Here is a 19291-nt window from a genome sequence, read left to right as displayed (position 1 = left end):
GAGCAAGTCTTCCCCTTCCTCCCGCCCTGCATGTGCTTTGGCATTTCTCCCTCCTGTGCCCATTGGTGCTGGTTTTCAGTGTCACTGGAAAGGACAAGGGTCAGACTTCCAGCCTAAATGCTATTCTTTCTCTCACAGGCAGGAGGATGGGCTCTGAGTCTTGGAACAACTATTCTGCTATCAGATAAAATAAGACTCTCAGGTAAGATAGGTAGTAAAAGAGGGCTGAATGGTGGCACATTTGGCTGAGTGTACACATTACAACTTGTAAGAACCAAGCTTAAGCCCCTGCTCCCCACAAGCAGGGTGGAAGCATCATGAGCAGTAAAGCAGATCTACAGGTGTCCTCTCTTCTCTCAATTTCTCTCTGTCCTATCAAAATAAAGGGGGGGGGAAGAGGCCATCTGCATTTGTTATGCAGGCACAGAGCCTCAGTAATAACCCTGGTGGCAGTAAGTAAATGAGAGGATAATTAGAGACATAAATGGACACTATATATTAGTAGATTAACCAAACAGGAAGACATAACCAAGTCGTTAGGGTCAGACCAACAAAGGGATTGGTGAGCTTCTGGCTTACTGAGGTGTGGTGGTAGGGGAAGCCCATGCCAGGGTAGTGTTTGGAAACATTGGTGAATGTGGAAAATACCAAACCAGAGCCGCTCAGGGACATGGCGACGGTGACAGAAGAACCGAGCACTCATCCCAAAACTTTGCTGTGCATTTGGGGGACTGGGGTGGGGGTGGGGTGCTAGCTGGAGGCCAGGGGGAGGGGCTGCAGTTACAGCCGACCTTCCCAGCCCAGAACTCATAAGCAGATTATTGTGGCTTCACTTTGAAAAGTGTGGAAGAAGACAAAGCACAAGGAAACAAGCTGACAGCAGGACTTAGAAATCTTCTCAGGGCATGTCCTGATGTCACTATTCAGTCTAATTTTCTATGCCTTTTAAATCCACAGCAGAGGATCTGGAAAAGTCTCAGTAGAAAAGATTAAATTGTATTCACTCCCATTTAATCCTTAAATCAGGAAAGGAGGCTAGCACATCCTAGAGAGATTTTGTAGGAAGACTTTATTTTCTCTTAAAGCTAATGCCTGATAAACCAGGAGAATCAGTTTACCAGAAGCTCCCCTCCCACCTCACCCCCTTCATTCTGGTTAACAGAGGTCTGTTTTTTGAAACCCTACTTGGAGCAGCAAGAGCTCAGCATCTGTGAAGGGCACCAGCCCAGCTCCCCATCTGCAGTTTTGCATTTAATTTTTTTTTTCCTTTTTTTGGTTTCAGCAGTCAAAGTTACATGGCAGGCTGTCGCTGCATAGAAACACATCATTTTCTCCTCGTCTTCTAAAATGCCTGGCTACCCAGAGAATCACTCTATAGATGGCAGGTTCAGTCGGGTGGGGTGACAACCTCTCTGGCCTGAGAGGGACTGTCTGGCAGCATGGGGCAGTCAGTCTCTCTCTCTGCGGCCTCCTTTCTGGATGTGGATGCTAGAGTGCTGCTCATGGGCGGCCATACTCATAGGGGAGGGACAGTGGTTGTGAACCAGTGTGTTCAATTTCCACAAGTGTAGACAGAGGGGGGAGCCCACCACGATGTCTTCGAGAAGAGAGGGGTTAGCATCTCTCAGAGGGCAGTGATGAACCAGGGACAGTGCTTGGACAAAGTCAGGGACTCCCTCCTGTGGTGTCAGAACTACCTCCACAGTCCAGGTGCCCCTGCCCGTCACCAGGTCTGGCCTCTATCCTGCCTTCTCAGGTGTGGTCTAAAGTTGGAGTTGGGGGCATATCCAGTTGGGCACATACGTTATCATGCACAAGGACCCAAATTCAAATACCTGCTCACCACATGCAGGGGGGAGGCTCCATAAGCAGTCAAGAAGATCTGCAGGTCTCTCTCTTTCTCTCTCCCGCTCCACCTTCCTCATCCCCCTCAATTTCTCTCTATCCTATCAGATTAAAAAGGAAAATTTATGGCATCACGATAGCATCTGCAACTGGGTTGCTGAAAAGTGGTAAGATAAAAGCAGGGCAATTTGTTTAATAAACAGGAACCTAAACCTAAGAATAGAGCACATGGAACTAAGGGTTCTTATATGGGAAGAAGCTAGGAAGTCTATTTTAGGTATATTCTAAGAGGCCTATGACTTTAGTAGTTTTTGCCTGAGCTCAATAGCTAACATGCAGGTGGGCTAAAAGTATTGTCTGGGAAGATGGTGTCACAGTTGAGAATATAAAGCTGGATCAAGGCAGAGAGTAGCTCCCAAATATGAGGAAAGTATATAACTACCATTAACTGTAAACCCCATCTATCTGATTTAGGGCTCATATCTACTCATTTTTAGTACAAGAGCCTGTATAACTGCTGCATACCTCTCAGTCTGAGCTCTCAGTCCATGGTTACAGCTGGGAACATTCTAGGCAGTACTCATTTCAGGACCAGTCTTCCTTGAGCGGCAGAGTATGTGGACCTAGCCTCCTTTTAGAAAGTGGGGCAGTTTCTACCATTCTGTTCTACATTAAAGGCAAGGTCCTGTAGAGGCCTACAAGAGGGTTTATGATGATGTTCCTGATGGAGATGACCAGTGATGGTGGGTAGAGGCCTCTGTTAGAGGTCTAGGCCCATCATATCTATGTTAAAATCCAAAGATTCACTGACTAGAGCCCCAGATGATGTGGTGGCCTGGTAGTGACCAAAAAGGCCATCATTTTTCACCACAGAAGAGATCCAAAAGGCCAAGAAACACATGAAAAAATGCTCCAAGTCTCTGTTTGTCAGAGAAATGCAAATAAAGACAACAATGAGATACCACTTCACTCTTGTGAGAATGTCATACATCAGAAAAGGTAACAGCAACAAATGCTGGAGAGGTTGTGGGGTCAAAGGAACCCTCCTGCATTGCTGGTGGGAATGTCAATTGGTCCAACCTCTGTGGAGAACAGTCTAGAGAACTCTCAGAAGGCTAGAAATGGACCTACCCTATGATCCTGCAATTCCTCTCCTGGGGATAGATCCTAAGGAACCCAACACACCCATCCAAAAAGATCTGTGTATACATATGTTCTTGGAAGCATAATTTGTAATAGCCAAAACCTGGAAGCAACTCAGGTGTCCAACAACAGATGAGTGGCTGAGCAAGTTGTGGTATATGTACACAATTGAATACTACTCAGCTATTAAAAACAATGACTTCACCGTTTTCAGCCGATCTTGGATGGACCTTGAAATAATCATGTTAAGTGAAATAAGTCAGAAACATAAGGATGAATATGGGATGATCTCACTCTCAGGCAGAAGTTGAAAAACAAGATCAGAAGAGAAAACACAAGTGGAACCTGAACTGTAGTTGGTGTATTGCACCAAAGTAAAAGACTCTGGGTGGTTGGGGGAGGGGGGAGAATACAGGTCCAAGAAGGATGACAGAGGACCTAGTGGGGGTTGTATTGTTATATGGAAAACAGAAATGTTATGCATGTACAAACTACTGTACTTACTCTCAAATGTAAAACATTAACTCCCCAATAAAGAATTTTTTTTAAAAAAGGGCCATCATTAAAGTGTGCCAGCCTCTTGCCCTTATCCAGCTTTTGTAGTCCTTACTTTATCTGACAAGGTTAGACTTAAGAGTGATTGGGGAAGTGAAGAAAGGGTAGGAAAGGAGAGTATCTAGACCTAGACAGAAAATAATTGATTAAGTACTTTATTAAGTACATTTTTTTAGATCTTTCCACTTGTTTGCTGCACTTATTGAGTCTAAGCTACTGGGAGCAGTGGATTGTTGTACAGGTACTAAGACACAGCAATAACCCTGGTGGCAATAGGAATAAAATACTGGGTTTACTTTCTGGCTTTTCTCCCTTGGTCCTTCCTTCCTCCCTCCCTCTCTCTCTTCCTTCCCTCCTTCCTCTCTCTCTTCCTTTCTTTCTTTCCTTCCTTCCTTTCCCTTTCTTTCTTTCTTTCTTTCTTTCTTTCTTTCTTTCTTTCTTTCTTTCTTTCTTTCTTTCTTTCTTTCTTGCCTTAGTAGCTGGGGCTTGGTGCCAGTACTACAAATCCACCACTTCTGGTGGCCATTTTTTTCTTTTTCTTTTTATTAGATAGGACAGAAAGAAATTGAGTGAGGATGTGGAGACAGAGAGAGGGAGAGAAAGATAGGCACCTGCAGACCCTCTTCACTGCTTCCCATGCAGGTGGGGAGCAGGGGCTCGAACCCGGGTCCATGTGCACATCCTTTTGCGTAGTACTACGTGCACTTAGCCGGGTGCACATTTCTTCTTTCTGCTTTGTAAGGAGCAGCTTATCTATCACCTTAGTGCTCAGAAGTCTTCCTGGAATCTTCCTCCTATAATACTGGATGCTGACCCATCCATGGCTTCTTGCTCCAGCTACACTGCAACTCAGAGTTAGATTCAGCTTCCAACTCTCCTTCGAACCCTCTGCTCTAGTAGACAACTGTTTCCTTGATGTCTTCAAGACACCTCATGCTCAACAAGACTGAAATCTTTAGCACATGCCTGTCAATTCTGCCTTCCTGGGTACCTTGTCTTATCAAGTGGCAACATCATTTACCATGTTTTGATGGAACTTCAGATTTAATTCTGACTTCCCTCTCTGCCCCTGGAAGTACAGTAGCTTTTTAGAACTTATTTTGCTTGTAGTTAATATGAGATAATTTCACGAGTGAGGTGTATGTGTATGTATGAGAAAGGGGAGAGAGAGAGAGAGGGAGAGAGAGAGGGAGAAAGTCATAGCACTTCTTAGGCACACACATCCTGCACTCTACCAGCTGAGCTACTTTCTCCTGGTGGTTATTCCTCTGGTTCTTATCTCCCACCAATCTCCTCTATCCACATGTTTCTCTCCAGCTCCACACTTGCACCAGAATAAGCCACTACCATCTCTCACTGGGTCTGGGGAAATAACATTAGTCTAACTCAATAGCTTTCCAGAACCTTCTGCAAGCCCCTTCCAGCAGTTCATTACCCCATACTCACCATTCATTCTATAGAAAGGATTGAGTACCTTCTGTGGGTCAGATCAAACACTCCATTTTGGTTTTGAAACCAGAGCACTGCACATCTCTGGCTTATGGTGGTACAAGGGATTTAAAATGGGTTGTTGAGGGGCTGGATGATGGTGCATCTGGTTAAGTGCACATGTTATAAACCACAAGGATCTGGGTTAAAGCCTTTAGTCCCCACCTGCAGGCGGAAGCTTTACAAGTGGTGAAGCAGTGCTGCAGGTGTCTCTCTGTCTTTCCCTTCCTCTTCCTCTCAATTTTTCGCTGTCTCTATCCAATAAATAAATAATTAATAGAAATCATAAAAGAAAACAAAAAGAAAATGGGTTGTTGGAACCTCAGGTATGGAAATCATTTTGCATCACCTTGATGTTATCTTCCCTGCTCCAAACACTCCATCTTAGCATTGAAAGTGCTCTTTCTCAAATACAGCGCCAACCTCTTGCATGGAACTCTTCAATAGTTTTTCCGTGCTCTTTCTATGGACTTTATGGAGAGAGGGTGTGTGAAAGGGACTATAGCACTGAAGATTTCTTTCATAAGGTAGGGGCTGGATCCAAACTGTATACGCATGGCAAAGCAGTGCGCTATCTGAGCTATTTTGCTGGCTCTGGACAGATGTGCTTCACCTTCATGCCTGTGCACACCTGCCCAGCCTCACCTTCCTTGTGTTTGCTTCTGGCCTGCTTGGAGTCCCTCTTGGGTGCTTGAGATCTCATGGCCTCGAGGACAATGCTCAAGATGATGCTCAGCTCCTTGGGGGCCTGTGCTGACACTGCAGCCAGTTCCCCTACCAGGCTCGTGCTGGGCATTCAATGTCCAGGAGTGGCTTTAGATCAGAGCCATGTTTTTGTCCTGTGCTGTGGGAGCTTCTCTGAATTTGTAGTTCCAGTAAATATCCTTTGTCTTTCTCCTCTTTGCCTCACTCAGGGGCCAATCATGAGGAGGGGCCATGTGTATGTGAGTAAGTGTGTGTGTGTGTGTGTCTGGAATGTGGCCCCCTTTTCTTGCTTTTGCCAGTAGTTTGCAGGTGTGTTTGACCTTGTGCTCCCAAATCCTTTTTGATATTGGCATGAAGCAGCTCTCCCCCCACCCCCACCCCCAACTAATGCATCAGAGTCAAGTCTGGAGGCCTAGAGCTGATTTTCCAAACTTGATCACTGTCATGCTCTGACCCTGAGCAGCTGAAGCCAGGGCCCTGCTTCCTCCCCTCCCTTTCCAGCTCTCAGAGTACTGAGCTGGCTTTGGTGAATATTGTCTCTTTTAATATTCCCTTTCATATGAGCCTGGCTTACCCAGATTAACATATTTCATTAAGGGCTCTCTCTCCCTTTCTTCATCAAAGGGTTTATGATGCAAAATATTCTTCTTAAAAAATAAGGCAGTGGTTGAGGGGTGGGGAGTGGTGGGGGCGGCAGCAGTACCTCCCTTGGGCTGCTTGTGGGGAGGGGACAAGAGCTGCAGGTTTTTCAGGAGATACTGTCTCTGTCGAGGGGGAGCAGCTTGGACAAAAGCCACATCTGCGGCGCTTTTGCTGCCTGCACCCAGGAAACAAAATCCATTCTGCGACTTTGATCTCCTCCACGCACCACAGCCTGGGGCCCCCTGTGACATCTTTCTGCAGCAGATTCCCAGGTTCACTGCTCACTGCACCCCCACCTCAGGCCTTCTCAGGGCAGCAGAATGACATAGGCCACCAGGCTAGCTTGTCCCAGGGTGACTGACTGCCCTCTGGGCCTGGAGGGCCAGGCTCACAGCACTCACCCCTAGCTGAGGGGGCGGGTTTGAAACATGGTGCCTGCATTTTTCAATCTGCACCGCGAGCATCTGATAGATCCGTGTGGACGGGCTATTCATCATCCGGCACTCATATATTAGTATCTGCTGCCTGGGGCCAGGATTCAGTGTGAGCACGCTGCCTTAGAAAGGGCCGGCTATTACAGCAACAACAAAAACAATAATAATAATAACTACAACAATGATCAAAAAACAAGGACAACAAAAGGGGAAAGAGTGGTCTCCAGGAGCAGTGGATTTGTGGTGCAGGCACTGAGCCCCGGCAATAACCCTGGAGAAAAAAAAAAAAAGAAAAAAGAAAAAGAAAAAAAAAAGGGCTGGCTGGGCAATTTCCCTGAGAAAATTAGCACGAGGAGCACCATGGCAGAAAACCTGTTAGCAGCACAGCTGGCACAAAGAAGGAGGTTAGGAACAGGGGGTCCAGACCCAGATGGGGTTGCTTGGGGCAAAAGGGGAAGGACAGGGGCATCATAGCTTGAGATGGTGTTGGGAAGGGTTAGCATGTGCCAGCCCTGTGCTGGGCACTGCCACCTATGTCCCCTCCCTCACTCAGTCCCTATGAACACCCTGAGAATGAGTTGTTGTTTGTCTGCTACACACAGATATGCCCAGAGATGTTAGTAGCTGGCTGTAGGTGACACGGGCAGGGGTGAACATGGGGTGGCAGGAGAGCACAGGACTTTACATGGAAGGTCCTGGGTGGACCCTTAGCACTGACTATGCCTCCTTCTGTCTCAAACAAACAAATAAATACCTTAAAGTCTGACACTTGGTCAGCCCAAGTCTTCCCATCTGAGAATGGCTCTTGTTCTATAGTTTGCAGATAGGGAGGCTGATTTCAGCACTGATAGACAGACAGACAGACCTACATGCATACCCTCCTCCTCCTCTAAGTTACCTACCCGCTCCCTTGGACACCTCAGTTCTCATGTAATAGTCTGTGGTATGTTACATGTGATTGCAGAGAGCTTTGCAATGGTTCTGAAGGTGTGTGTGCTGGCCCACTGTGTGTGTGTTGATGGCCCACTGGCTTGGCAGGGCTCTTGAACCCTCGATGCAAAGCCCCAAAGACAGAAGAGACTGGGTAGGGGTCCCCTGTCCCCCAGCCCCATACTAGCTCCCCTGTTTTGGGGTGGACTATGGTAACTTCCTCACTCTGAGGGGAGCCCCAGAGGTTTGGGGTCCCCCCAGACTTGCTCTGAGAACAGCAGCCTCCACATCCCTCTCTCCCCTCCAGACATGTGAGCAGCACCCCAGGAATTATGTTCACACATCAGAGCGGTCAGTGGGGGGCAGCAGGCATGGTGCACCCCATGGACAGGGAGGTGGCTGTGAGCGAGCAGAGTCCCACAGCTGCCCCAGACAATAGGGCAACTGGCTCCAGCCCCACGAGTCCTGAGGGGACAGGTGAGCATGGCCAGTCCACTTCTCTGTGTATCACTCTCTCTCCGGGGCCTGTGCTCACCCTCCCCCCAGACACAGAGGTGGCTCCTGGTGACCAGCCCTAGCCCACTTGTGAGTCTTCTTGCCAAGGAGCCGCTTAGTGTGCCCTCTGCTAGCCCTCGCGAGTGGGTGGTGGTGAGAGCTCGGCTGTGTGTCCAGGCAGTGGACTCCCCACAGGGCTCTGCCTCCTCTTCTTCCTGAGCTGAGGTGCAGCCCCTCTCAGGGGCCAGACCATCCTCACATCCAGGTAGCATCTACAGGGCCAGAAAGCAGGCTCCCCAGATGCCCCTTTTCTGCATGCCTCTTCCTGCACTCACTGTGAGCTTGGGGGCAGAGGCTGGCAGCAACATGACTGCTTCCCAACAGCACTGGGAGCTTCTGAGGGGAAGGGGAGAACTCTAAACCAGGGATGAGGGGCCAGTGCCCCAGGCAGAGCAGTTTTCCAGGGAGTCCAGGCCTGGACATGTCTCTGAGCTGTCTCACTGCCACCCACCCAGCCACTGCTCAGAATAGCTTTCCAGCGGCCAGGGACCAAGCAGTCAAGAGGACAGGAACCAGGGCCTGACGAGTCTGCAGGAGAGGGCGCTTGGCCAGAGCCATATGCTGGGCAAAGGAAGAGAGGAAGGTCCAGAGGCTTCAGGAGAAAAAGCAAACCTTGGGTAGAGGCAGAGGCCTGGCTGGGGGTGGGGGTGAGGGTGGTGCTGGGAGGACTGGGCTTTCCAGACTCACTTCTGCTTTGTATTTTCACAACAATTCTAAAGAGCTTATTCAGGCTCACAGTATCAATTTCAAAAGGCACAAAAAGGACCCAAGGTGAGAAGTGGTTCCCTCCCCAACCCCCTTGCACTGGAACCTTCCATATTCCAGGGGTGGTGGTGGTGGTGGTGGTGTGTGTGTGTGTGTGTGTGGGGATGCATTTATCATACACCTTCCTGGATATTCATGGACACCTACAGCTCTTGAAAGGTTGGCAAGCCCTGGCACCCCTTCTTGCCATGCCTGCCAGGAGACCAGGCTCAGGCTTCTTTCTGTCCCTCAGGACTCCACAGTGGAGGGTGCCCTTCCTGCAGCTGCGGTCCCAGGATAGGGAGCTGAGGAGGTTCCTAGGAGGAGGAAGCCGAGACCCAAGTTTTTCCATGCCCAATGACCAGTGCCTAGTGAGGAGTGGAGCTCTAGCTCTAATCACCCAGCCCCAAACTAAGAGAGTCCTGTGGCCTCATTGCAGAGACATGGACTCAGGTCACTGGGCTCAGGGCTTTCATTGCTTCCAATCAGACCACATACTTCCTTGGCCTAGGAACAGCCTTGGAAAGAAGAGGTTGGTAGCCCTTCCCCTTCAACTGGCGGTGTGTGGGGGTGCCTTCATTAGCACCCCCATATTTCTAATACAACCAGTGTGTCCTTCCCCTTGGAGTCCACAGGGGCTTGTGCATCAGAGGTGCTGGTGTGCCTGGCTTAGAGGATGGTTCCTCTGAGGTCCAGGCTGTCTTACCCAGAGTTGCCAGAGGGCCCTGTGCCTACCTGACTTGTTCTTGTACTCGATGTCGAAGCCCGTGATGATGCTATTCCCATCGAAGCGTTGGGTCCAGCGCAGGTTCATGCTCCGGGCCTTCACCTCCCGGATCTCCAGCTCTGGGGGGTCAGGGGGCTCTAGGGTATGATAGGGGTGGGGCAGAGTGAGGATGGAAGTAGAGAGTTTGTCTTGCCTCCCTCCCAGAGTGGTACAGTCATAGCCTGGGGATTGGTGTCACCTGTGTCTGCCTGGACCCTGGATTTAAGGGGAGGGCTTGAGGTGGCCCAACAGCAGGCTCAGATAGGGGATGGTCCCACCAGGCTCCTGCCCTGTCCCCTCGCTCCCTGGCCTGGAGAGGACATGCCTGCTTCAGAGAGCTCCCCACTTTCCCAGCCTGACTCTCCTCCCTGGGTTCTGGGCTCTGGAAGCTGCAGAGGGGGCACACCTTGCTTCTGAGGAACACCTGGAAGGACTCCCCAAAAGCCTAACTTTTCCTGCCCTCCCCACCCTGACCTTGATGCAGTGACAGTGTGGGCTCTGGATCCCTGGGAAGGGGCTGGCTGTGTGGGCGGGAGGGTACCTTGCACAGTGAGCTGGATCAAACCCCGGTCCTCCCCGTAGGAGTTGATGGCGTGGCAGCTGAAGAACACAGAGTCCCCACGGTCAGCTGGCTTGAGCTGGGTGACAGCCAGCAGGGGCAGGAGGACAGGGAGAGAGGAGCAAATGTGGAGAGTCTTTTAGAGCTGGTCTGCTGAAGGTGGGTACTGCTGGGGGAATCAGCAAGGCCAACATGTCCCAGGAAGGGGACACCCAGGGGATTGTGATGAGGGCTCTTCCTCCCAGGATGGAAGGGCATGTGGGAGGGGTTAGAGTGGGCAAGAGGGGAGAGAGGGCTAGGTGTCCTGGGAGTAACTCAGCAGATCCTAGGGAGGTGGGAGGGGCTCAGAGACCCTGCGAGTGTGGGGAGGGGCCTTGGAATGGTGGAGGAGGTTGTGGGAAGGGTTTGGAGATCCTGGGAAGGTGGGAGGGGCTCTTGGACTCTGCATTCATCTCCATTGAATATAGATGTAATAATCACGGGCTCCCCCACTTCTTGGGAGTCTTGGACCCCCAGATGGGGAGCTCACCTTTAGTGTGGAGACCACCTCGTCACCGTTGTCCTTGGTGGCGATGGTGTAGCGCATGACGCGGTCAGGGTCAATGACCGTGTCCCCCTTCTCCCAGCGGATGATGATGGGCCGCTCCCCCCGTGCCGTGCAGTTGAGCTCCTTGGCGTGGCCCTTGATGGCGATGGTGGTGTTGGGGTGCGAGGTGATCATGGCTGGAACTAGGGGAAGGAAGTGCAGGGGTGTCCCAGTGAGCAGAGAGCAGGTCCGGAAGAGGTGTGAGCCTGAGCAGAGGCCCAGCCCTGCCTCTCCCCCACTGTATCCCAGCACCCTGATGCTGGGAGGGTCTGCTAAAGACTGAGGGTGTGCAGGGAACCGACCCTATTGTCCCTCAGACATGAGAGTGTAAGATCTCAGCGGCCACTCTCATAGTTCCACATAGCACCTCTTTATGACACAGGTGGGCCCCATTTCTGAATGTTTCATTATTTGTTGCCTCTCAGAGTGAGGCCCCCAGTGGCTCTGGCAGCAGGAGGAGTGCCCACTGGCCATTTTGGGGAGTATAGAATTGGGGGGTGGGGGGGGGTCAGGCGGTGGTGCAGTGGGTTAAGCGCATGTGGCGCAAAGCGCAGGGACCGGCATAAGGATCCCGGTTCGAGCCCCCGGCTCCCCACCTGCAGGGGAGTCGCTTCACAGGCAGTGAAGCAGGTCTGCAGGTGTCTATCTTTCTCTCCCCTCTCTGTCTTCCCCTCCTCTCTCCATTTCTCTCTGTCCTATCCAACAACTAATTGCGTCAACAAGGGCAATAATAATAACCACAACGAAGCTACAACAAGGGCAACAAAAGGGGGAAAAATGGCCTCCAGGAGCGGTGGATTCATGGTGCAGGCACCGAGCCCAGCAATAACCCTGGAGGAGGAAAAAAAAAAGAATTGGGGGGTGGGAAGCTATGTCTGACTGTAAGGATCAGACCCTCCCTCCCACCCCAGTGAGTCTGTGGAGCAGAAACAGCCACTCTGATTCCCATCAGGGACCTGCTTGGACAACCCTGCAAGGGGCATCTGTCTTCTCTTTCCTCCCTCCCTAACCTTCTCCCTACCCCTCACCCCCTTGGGGTTCCATATCTCTTCTCTACCCCATGGCTGCTCTTTCTTGCCCTCCCAGTGTCCTTGGGATGTCTCGGCTGGTGTCCTTCCCAGCAAGCTCTCCAGGGTCACCTGCCTTGGAGAAAGGCAGGCAGTGGGGGCCTCAGTGTGGGTGGGAGACCCGGTTCACAGGGAACAGGCTGGGAGAAAAGGCCGCCTCTGTGAGCCCCAAGGCCACACTGCTCTGCAGGGCATCAACCTCCCTTGCTTCTTCTCTCACAACTGGAAGGCGCTGGCCCCAGGCCCTGCACCACCCTCGGGCCCTGCACCAACCTCACAGCACAAGCCCCAGCCCCGGCTCATCAAATAATGAAGCAGATAAATTTTATAATGCACGGCATTACACCAGGATACACAATAAAACGCAGAAGACAAATAACGGGGTGCGAGTGATAATGAAGAAAAAGCCTGCAGTCAGAGACATCCAAGTATGAATTATTGACTAAGGTTTTACACTCTCAAGGATGTGCGGAGGATATTTTTCCATCAAGGATTTGCATAATTCACTCATATAAACCTGGGTGGAATATAGAGTAAGATTTTACATCAACAACTCAGGCCTTGCATTGCAGATGCCTCCATTTTTTTCCTGGAGGATTGAAAAATGAGGGATTGAGGGTGGAGGGGCGAGGCATGTAGGCCTCTGCTCTTGCCACAGTGAATGAGCAGAGGGGATCCAGGGGTGGGCTGAGGCCTTTCTGGCCTGTTTTTAGAAGTTGTGGCTGGGGCCAAGAGGAGCTGGGGCCCCTGACGTTGAGGGATATGAGTGTGTATGTATACACACACATGCCACAATGGGGTGGGAGCAAGGTCAGACCTTAGCACAAGTCAGAGTGCAAGAGAGGGTAGGAAAAAGGGAATCATTTTTTGGTAGAAGGATATCAAGGCTTTGTAGCAGAGTAAGAAGCTGCCACACAGGCCTAGCTGGTCCTCCTGGCAGGGTTTTTTAGATCCAAGGCCATGGGGGTAAATGAGAAAGGCATCTCTGTGGCTGTGTGCACCCAGGTGCTAGGAGCCTCAGCCTGGCCAGTGGAGCAGGGACTAGAGTTCAAAGCCCACACACCCTTGAGGCTCTGTGCCTTTGAGCAGTGTGCAGCCTGCACAGCCAGACAGTTCAACCCACCTCAGGCAGCCTGTCCTTCCAGGCATCCCTCTAGGCCCTGTGGCCCTTCAGTACCAAGCCATTGCCACCTCTAGGCCAGGGTGGGCTCAGCTTATCCTCTTGCCAGCTGGATGCTTGTTGTGCCAATGATCACAACTGGGTGCTGTCTTCACAGCCCACAGCCAGGGCAGGTCAGGGCAGCTCCTCTATGAAGGAGGGGAGACTGCTTCTGTGGCCGTCACCCAGCACAAAGGGCTTGGAGGTCAGGGCTCCACTTATGTCTTTGACTTATGTCTGTGGCCTTCAGCAAGGTATAGACTTCTCTGAGCCTCAGGTTCATGCCCAGTGGCCTGAAGGTATGATGACTAGCTGCCTACCTCACTGAGTGATTATGGGGACAGAATGAGGGGACAAAGGCAAAGTGCCTGCATGTAGCAGAAGACTCCCTCATTCCTTTCTTATTCTAGGAAAACACCAGAGCCAGGGCATTCCACAGAATCAGAGAGCTACAGATAATGAGGTTAATATAATAGGGAGGGGAAGTGTGCTGTGTACAAATTGAACTTTAAAACACAGAGGAACACACACATTACCATGTGCACCATGTGTAAGGATCCTAGTTCAAGACCCTAGTCCACACCTATGTGTATGTGTGTGAGAAGGTTCATGAATGGTGAAGCATTGCTGTAGATGTTTCTCCTTCTCTCTCCCTCTCCCCCCATCTCTCTCAATTTTTCTCTGTCCTAGCAAAAAAAAAATAATAATAAAATAAAAAGACTTCTGGAAGTGGTGGATTAGTCATGCAGGCACCAAGCCTCAGCAATAATCCTGGTGAAAAAAAAAAAAAAAAGAAAGACCCATCTGGGACTGCAACAAGGCAGGACTAGAGCGACTTCAGGAACCCACCAACTCACTGATGAGTGCAAATACATGTGGCTTGTGGACAGAGAGGAGTCTAGGGAGAGATTAAGTGGCTGGTAACAGTAACAGTTGAGGCACCACATATCATGTGAGGCTTCTATGAACAACTATATGTTACCAAGCTAGAGAACCTGGAAGAAATGGACGATTTCCTAGATACCCACCAACTTCCAAAACTAAGTAAAGAGTAACTAGATAATATGAATAGGCCCATCACAGCTAATGAAATTGAAACAGTTATCAAAAACCTTCCCAAGAATAAAAGACATGGACCAGATGGTTTTACAAATGAATTCTAAAAAACTTTCAAAGAAGAACTAGTACCTCTATGTTTAAAAGTCTTCCAGAAGATTGAAGACACTGGCATACTCCCTTCCAGTTTCTATGAAGCCAACATCACTCTGATACCAAAAGCAGACAGGGACACAACCAAAAAAGGAAACTACAGACCAATATCTCTGATGAACATAGATGTGAAAATATTGAACAAGATTCTAGCCAACCGGATACAGCAGTATATTAAAAAGATTGTTTATCATGACCAAGTTTATCCCAGGCATGCAAGGTTGGTTTAATATACGTAAATCAATCAATGTGATCCACCATATCAACAAAAGCAAAACCAAAATCCACATGATCATATCAATAGATGCAGAGAAACCCTTTGACAAAATACAACATCCCTTTATGATCAAAACACTACAAAAAATGGAAATAGATAAAAAATTCCTGAAGATAGTGGAGTCTATATATAGCAAAACTACAGTCAACATCATACTCAGTGGTGAAAAATTGGAAGCATTTCCCCTCAGATTAGGTACCACACAGGGCTGCCCGCTATCACCATTACTACTCAACACAGTGTTGGAAGTTCTTGCCATAGCAATCAGGCAGGAACAAGGAATTAAAGGCATACAGATTGGAAGAGAAGTCAAACTCTCCCTATTTGCAGATGACATGATAATATACACAGAAAAACCTAAGGAATCTAGCAAGAAGCTTTTGGAAATCATCAGGCAATACAGTAAGGTGTCAGGCTACAAAATTAACATTCAAAAGTCAGTGGCATTCCTCTATGCAAACACTAAGTTGGAAGAACATGAAATCCAAAAATCAGTTCCTTTTACTATAGCAACAAAAACAATAAACTATCTAGGAATAAACCTAACCAAAGAAGTGAAAGACATGTATACTGAAAATTATGAGTCACTACTCAAGGAAATTGAAAAAGACACAAAGAAGTGGAAAGATATTCCATGTTCATGGGTTGGAAAATTAACATAATCAAAATGAATATGCTACCTATGAATATACATCAAAATGAATATACTACTACTAATATACATATCCATATACAAATTTAATGATATTCCCATCAAGATCCCAACCACATTCTTTAGAAGAATAGAACAAATACTACAAATGTTTATATGGAACCAGAAAAGACCTAGAATTGCCACAACAATCTTGAGAAGAAAGAACAGAACTGGAGGCATCACATTCCCAGATCTCAAATTGTATTATAGGGCCATTGTCATCAAACTGCTCGGTACTGAAACATGAATAGATACACTGACTAGTGGAATAGAATTGAGAGCCTGGAAGTAAGCCCCCACACCTATGGACATCTAATCTTTGACAAAGGTGCCCAGACTACTAAATGTAGAAAGCAGAGTCTCTTCAACAAATGGTATTGGAAATAATGGGTTGAAACACACAGAAGAATGAAACTGAACCATTATATTTCACTAAACACAAAAGTAAATTCCAAGTGGATCAAGAACTTGGATGTTAGACCAGAAACTACCAGATACTTAGAGGAAAATATTGGCAGAATTCTTTTCCGCATAAATTTTAAAGACATCTTCAATGAAACAAATCCAATTACAAAGAAGACTAAGGCAAGTATAAACCTATCGGACTACATCAAATTAAAAAGCTTCTGCACAGCAAAAGAAACCACTACCCAAACTAAGAGACCCCTCAAAGAATGTGAGAAGATCTTTACATGCCATACATCAGACAAGAGTTTAATAACCAAAATATATGAAGAGCTTGTTAAATTCAACCACAAGAAAACAAATGACTCCATCCAAAACTGGGGAGAGGTCATGAACAGAATATTCACCACAGAAGAGATACAAAAGGCTGAGAAACACATGAAAAAATGCTCCAAGTCTTTGATTGTCAGAGAAATGCAAATAAAGGCAATAATGAGATAACACTTCACTCTTGTGAGAATGTCATACATCAGAAAAGGTAACAGCAACAAATGCTGGAGAGGTTGTGGGGTCAAAGGAACCCTCCTGCATTGCTGGTGGAAATGTAAATTGGTCCATCCTCTGTGGAGAACAGTCTAGAGAACTCTCAGAAGGCTAGAAATGGACCTACCCTATGATCCTGCAATTCCTCTCCGAGGGATAGATCCTAAGGAACCCAACACACCCATCCAAAAAGATCTGTGTACATGTATGTTCTTAGCAGCACAATTTGTAATAGCCAAAACCTGGAAGCAACTCAGGTGTCCAACAACAGATGAGTGGCTGAGCAAGTTGTGGTGTATATATATATACAATGGAATACTACTCTCAGCTATTAAAAACGATGACTTCACCGTTTTCAGCCGATCTTGGATGTACCTTGAAAAAATCATATTAAGTGAAATAAGTCAGAAACAGAAGGATGAATATGGGATGATCTCACTCTCAGGCAGAAGTTGAAAAACAAGATCAGAAGAGAAAACACAAGTAGAACCTGAACTGTAGTTGGTGTATTGCACCAAAGTAAAAGACTCTGGGGTGGGTGGGGAGAATACAGGGCCAAGAAGTATGACAGAGGACCTAGTGGGAGTTGTATTGTTATATGGAAAACAGAAATGTTATGCATGTACAAACTATTGTATTTACAGTTGAATGTAAAACATTAATTCCCCATAAAGAAATCTAAAAAAACGACCTAAAACAAACAAACAAAAAACAAACAAACAAAACATAGGAACTCAGGCTTGGGAGGTAGCTCAATTTGGTGAACACAGGATCTACCAAACTGAGATCCCAGGTTTGATTTTCCACACCACCATATTCCTTAGGTGAGATGGCAAAAACATCTCAGTTGTGTTGTGACTGTAATGAATCTCACCCATTGGTTTTTGGTTTTCTGAAAAATGTGACAATTAAGAGATTTCTGATCACTTGTGGCTTGAGTTCTTCCTCTATGGAACAACCTTGGTAGAGGTCATCCACATGGCTCTTCCTTTTACAAATGAAGACACTGGTGCCACTGCTAGTCAATAGCACTGCCTGCCAGAAGTAGAAAGAGGGCAAGAGTTAGCCCAGGAAGTGTCAGTTAATGGGGCCAGGTAAGGCAACATTCAGCTCTGGAGGACTTACAAGCACAAGCTCCAGAGACTCACTTCTGGGCACTCTGTATGAGCTTGGGTACCGACAAGCCAGCATGTGACCAGGCAGGTGGACAGGCCCTGTGAAGAGTGGTTGGAAACTGGGGACAGGGGCTTTGTGAGAGGGAGCCAGGCTTGGGGCTCCTTGCCAAGAGAGAAGGATGGACCAACAGTTTGGCCTGAAAAGTATTTTATTTTTAGTAGTTTCTGCTGTTAGGGAAAGTGATGAGTAGGAAACCATGAAGTCCTTGCATTAGAGAGTAACAAGCAGGATCATCACAAGAAGATTCCAGAAACATCTTGGTCAGAGCCCTGGTCTCTGGGTCTATGGAGAGGAGAACAACTTGTCTGGGAAGTTGGTGCCTGTTTTGGGAATTGATGCCAAGATTCTGCACATGCTTCTAGCAGAGAAGGGCCTGTAGTCCCAGTCCTGGGTGAGAAGCAGATGACTCCCTCTCCTCCTTCCATGAACACTCTCCTCTGGGTCCCTCCACAGGCCTTGCCCCCATCTCTAAGGCCATGGTGTCCTCCCACATGCACAAACTGAGGGTCGTTCCTTCTAAATTGCTGTACAGACAGGTTTCATGAAGCAGCCCCCTAACGGAGTGAGGCCTGGAGAAGTGGGAGCTCCACCCCATCTGCTCCTCTCTCCCTCCCCCCCTTGCTTCTTGCTCAGGCCAGGAGGTCTCTCTGTGCCACAGAATGGTAGAAAGAAACACAACCTAACCCCGATGCACAGAGGCCTGGCTGTGCCCCAGAGGGCTTTCTGGGTTGAAGGCAGACTCCCTGGGCTCTCTAGAGAGATGCTTATGTGCAGTTGTCTGCACGTGCGCGCGTGCGCGTGCGTGCGCGCGCGCACACACACACACACACACACACAGTGTCAAAACAGTCCACGCACTGACATCCTTGCCATAAACACACATTGTCTCCCTGCTGCCTAGTCTGATGTGGCATCAGTTGCATGTCAATACCCTGAAGCACTTGTCTAAGACACACAAACTCACAAGCAGGTCGCTCCCCACACAACCTGGTGTGGTTGTCAGTTGTGTGCTAGTATCCTGATGTAGCTGCCTGATGACGCCTGCCCTCAGTCCCGGATCACACACACACAGACACACAGACACACAGACACACACACACACACACACACACACACACACACACACACACACACTTTCATGGTTACTTCCTATGTGGAAAAAGTATTTTCATACTTTAAAGGAATGAATATGTGTGAGGTAGCTGCCGCTGCTATTCTCCAGCTCCAAAGTCTTTCTTGATCAGGCCTCTAGAGTCTGCGCCCCTGATGGAGCAGTCAGTGAAGAAGCTGGGTGCTTGGGCCTCTTTGCTCAATGGTCAGTGCCCCCACCCCCCTGACAACCATGAGACAAATTATCCTGACTTCTCAAATGAGCAGATGGAGGCTTCTAGAAGGAAGTTATGTGTTTTTTTTTTTTTTTTGCCTCCAGGGTTATTGCTGGGGCTCAGTGCCTGCACCATGAATCTACTGCTCCTGGAGGCCATTTTTTTTTCCCTTTTTGTTGCCCTTGTTGTGGTTATTATTGTTATTGTTGATGTTGTTTGTTGTTGGATAGGAGAGAGAGAAATGGAGAGAGGAGGGGAAGACAGAGAGGGGGAGAGAAAGACAGACACCTGCAGACCTGCCTCACCGCCTATGAAGCGACTGCCCTGCAGGTGGGGAGCCAGGGGCTCGAACCGGGATCCCTACGCCAGTCCTTGTGCTTTGTGCCATGTGCACTTAACCCCGGAAGTTCTCTTTTTAAGACTGTGCCATGGGGCCAGGTGGTGGCACACCTGCTGAGCACACGTTATAGTGCGCAAGGACCCA

The 19291-nt window shown here is 48.4% G+C and overlaps 1 protein-coding gene across 3 annotated transcripts in view; it reads right to left on the bottom strand.

The window, feature by feature from the left end:
* Positions 1-19291, bottom strand: part of DSCAML1 (DS cell adhesion molecule like 1) — a 309373-nt gene that overhangs the window by 45043 nt on the left and 245039 nt on the right. For all 3 annotated transcript variants that reach the window (XM_007522968.3, XM_060179994.1, XM_060179995.1), the window contains 3 exons: positions 10896-11095; positions 10349-10445; positions 9777-9905 (listed from right to left, as the gene is read on the bottom strand). In XM_007522968.3, the coding sequence (XP_007523030.2) occupies positions 9777-9905; positions 10349-10445; positions 10896-11095 (426 nt within the window). The remainder of the gene's footprint in view (positions 1-9776; positions 9906-10348; positions 10446-10895; positions 11096-19291) is intronic.

The sequence above is a fragment of the Erinaceus europaeus genome, chromosome 20 (assembly GCF_950295315.1).
Source record: "Erinaceus europaeus chromosome 20, mEriEur2.1, whole genome shotgun sequence".
NCBI classification, from domain to species: domain Eukaryota; kingdom Metazoa; phylum Chordata; class Mammalia; order Eulipotyphla; family Erinaceidae; genus Erinaceus; species Erinaceus europaeus.
Note: the sequence above shows the minus strand (reverse complement) of the source record. Positions and strands in the feature narration are given on the sequence as shown.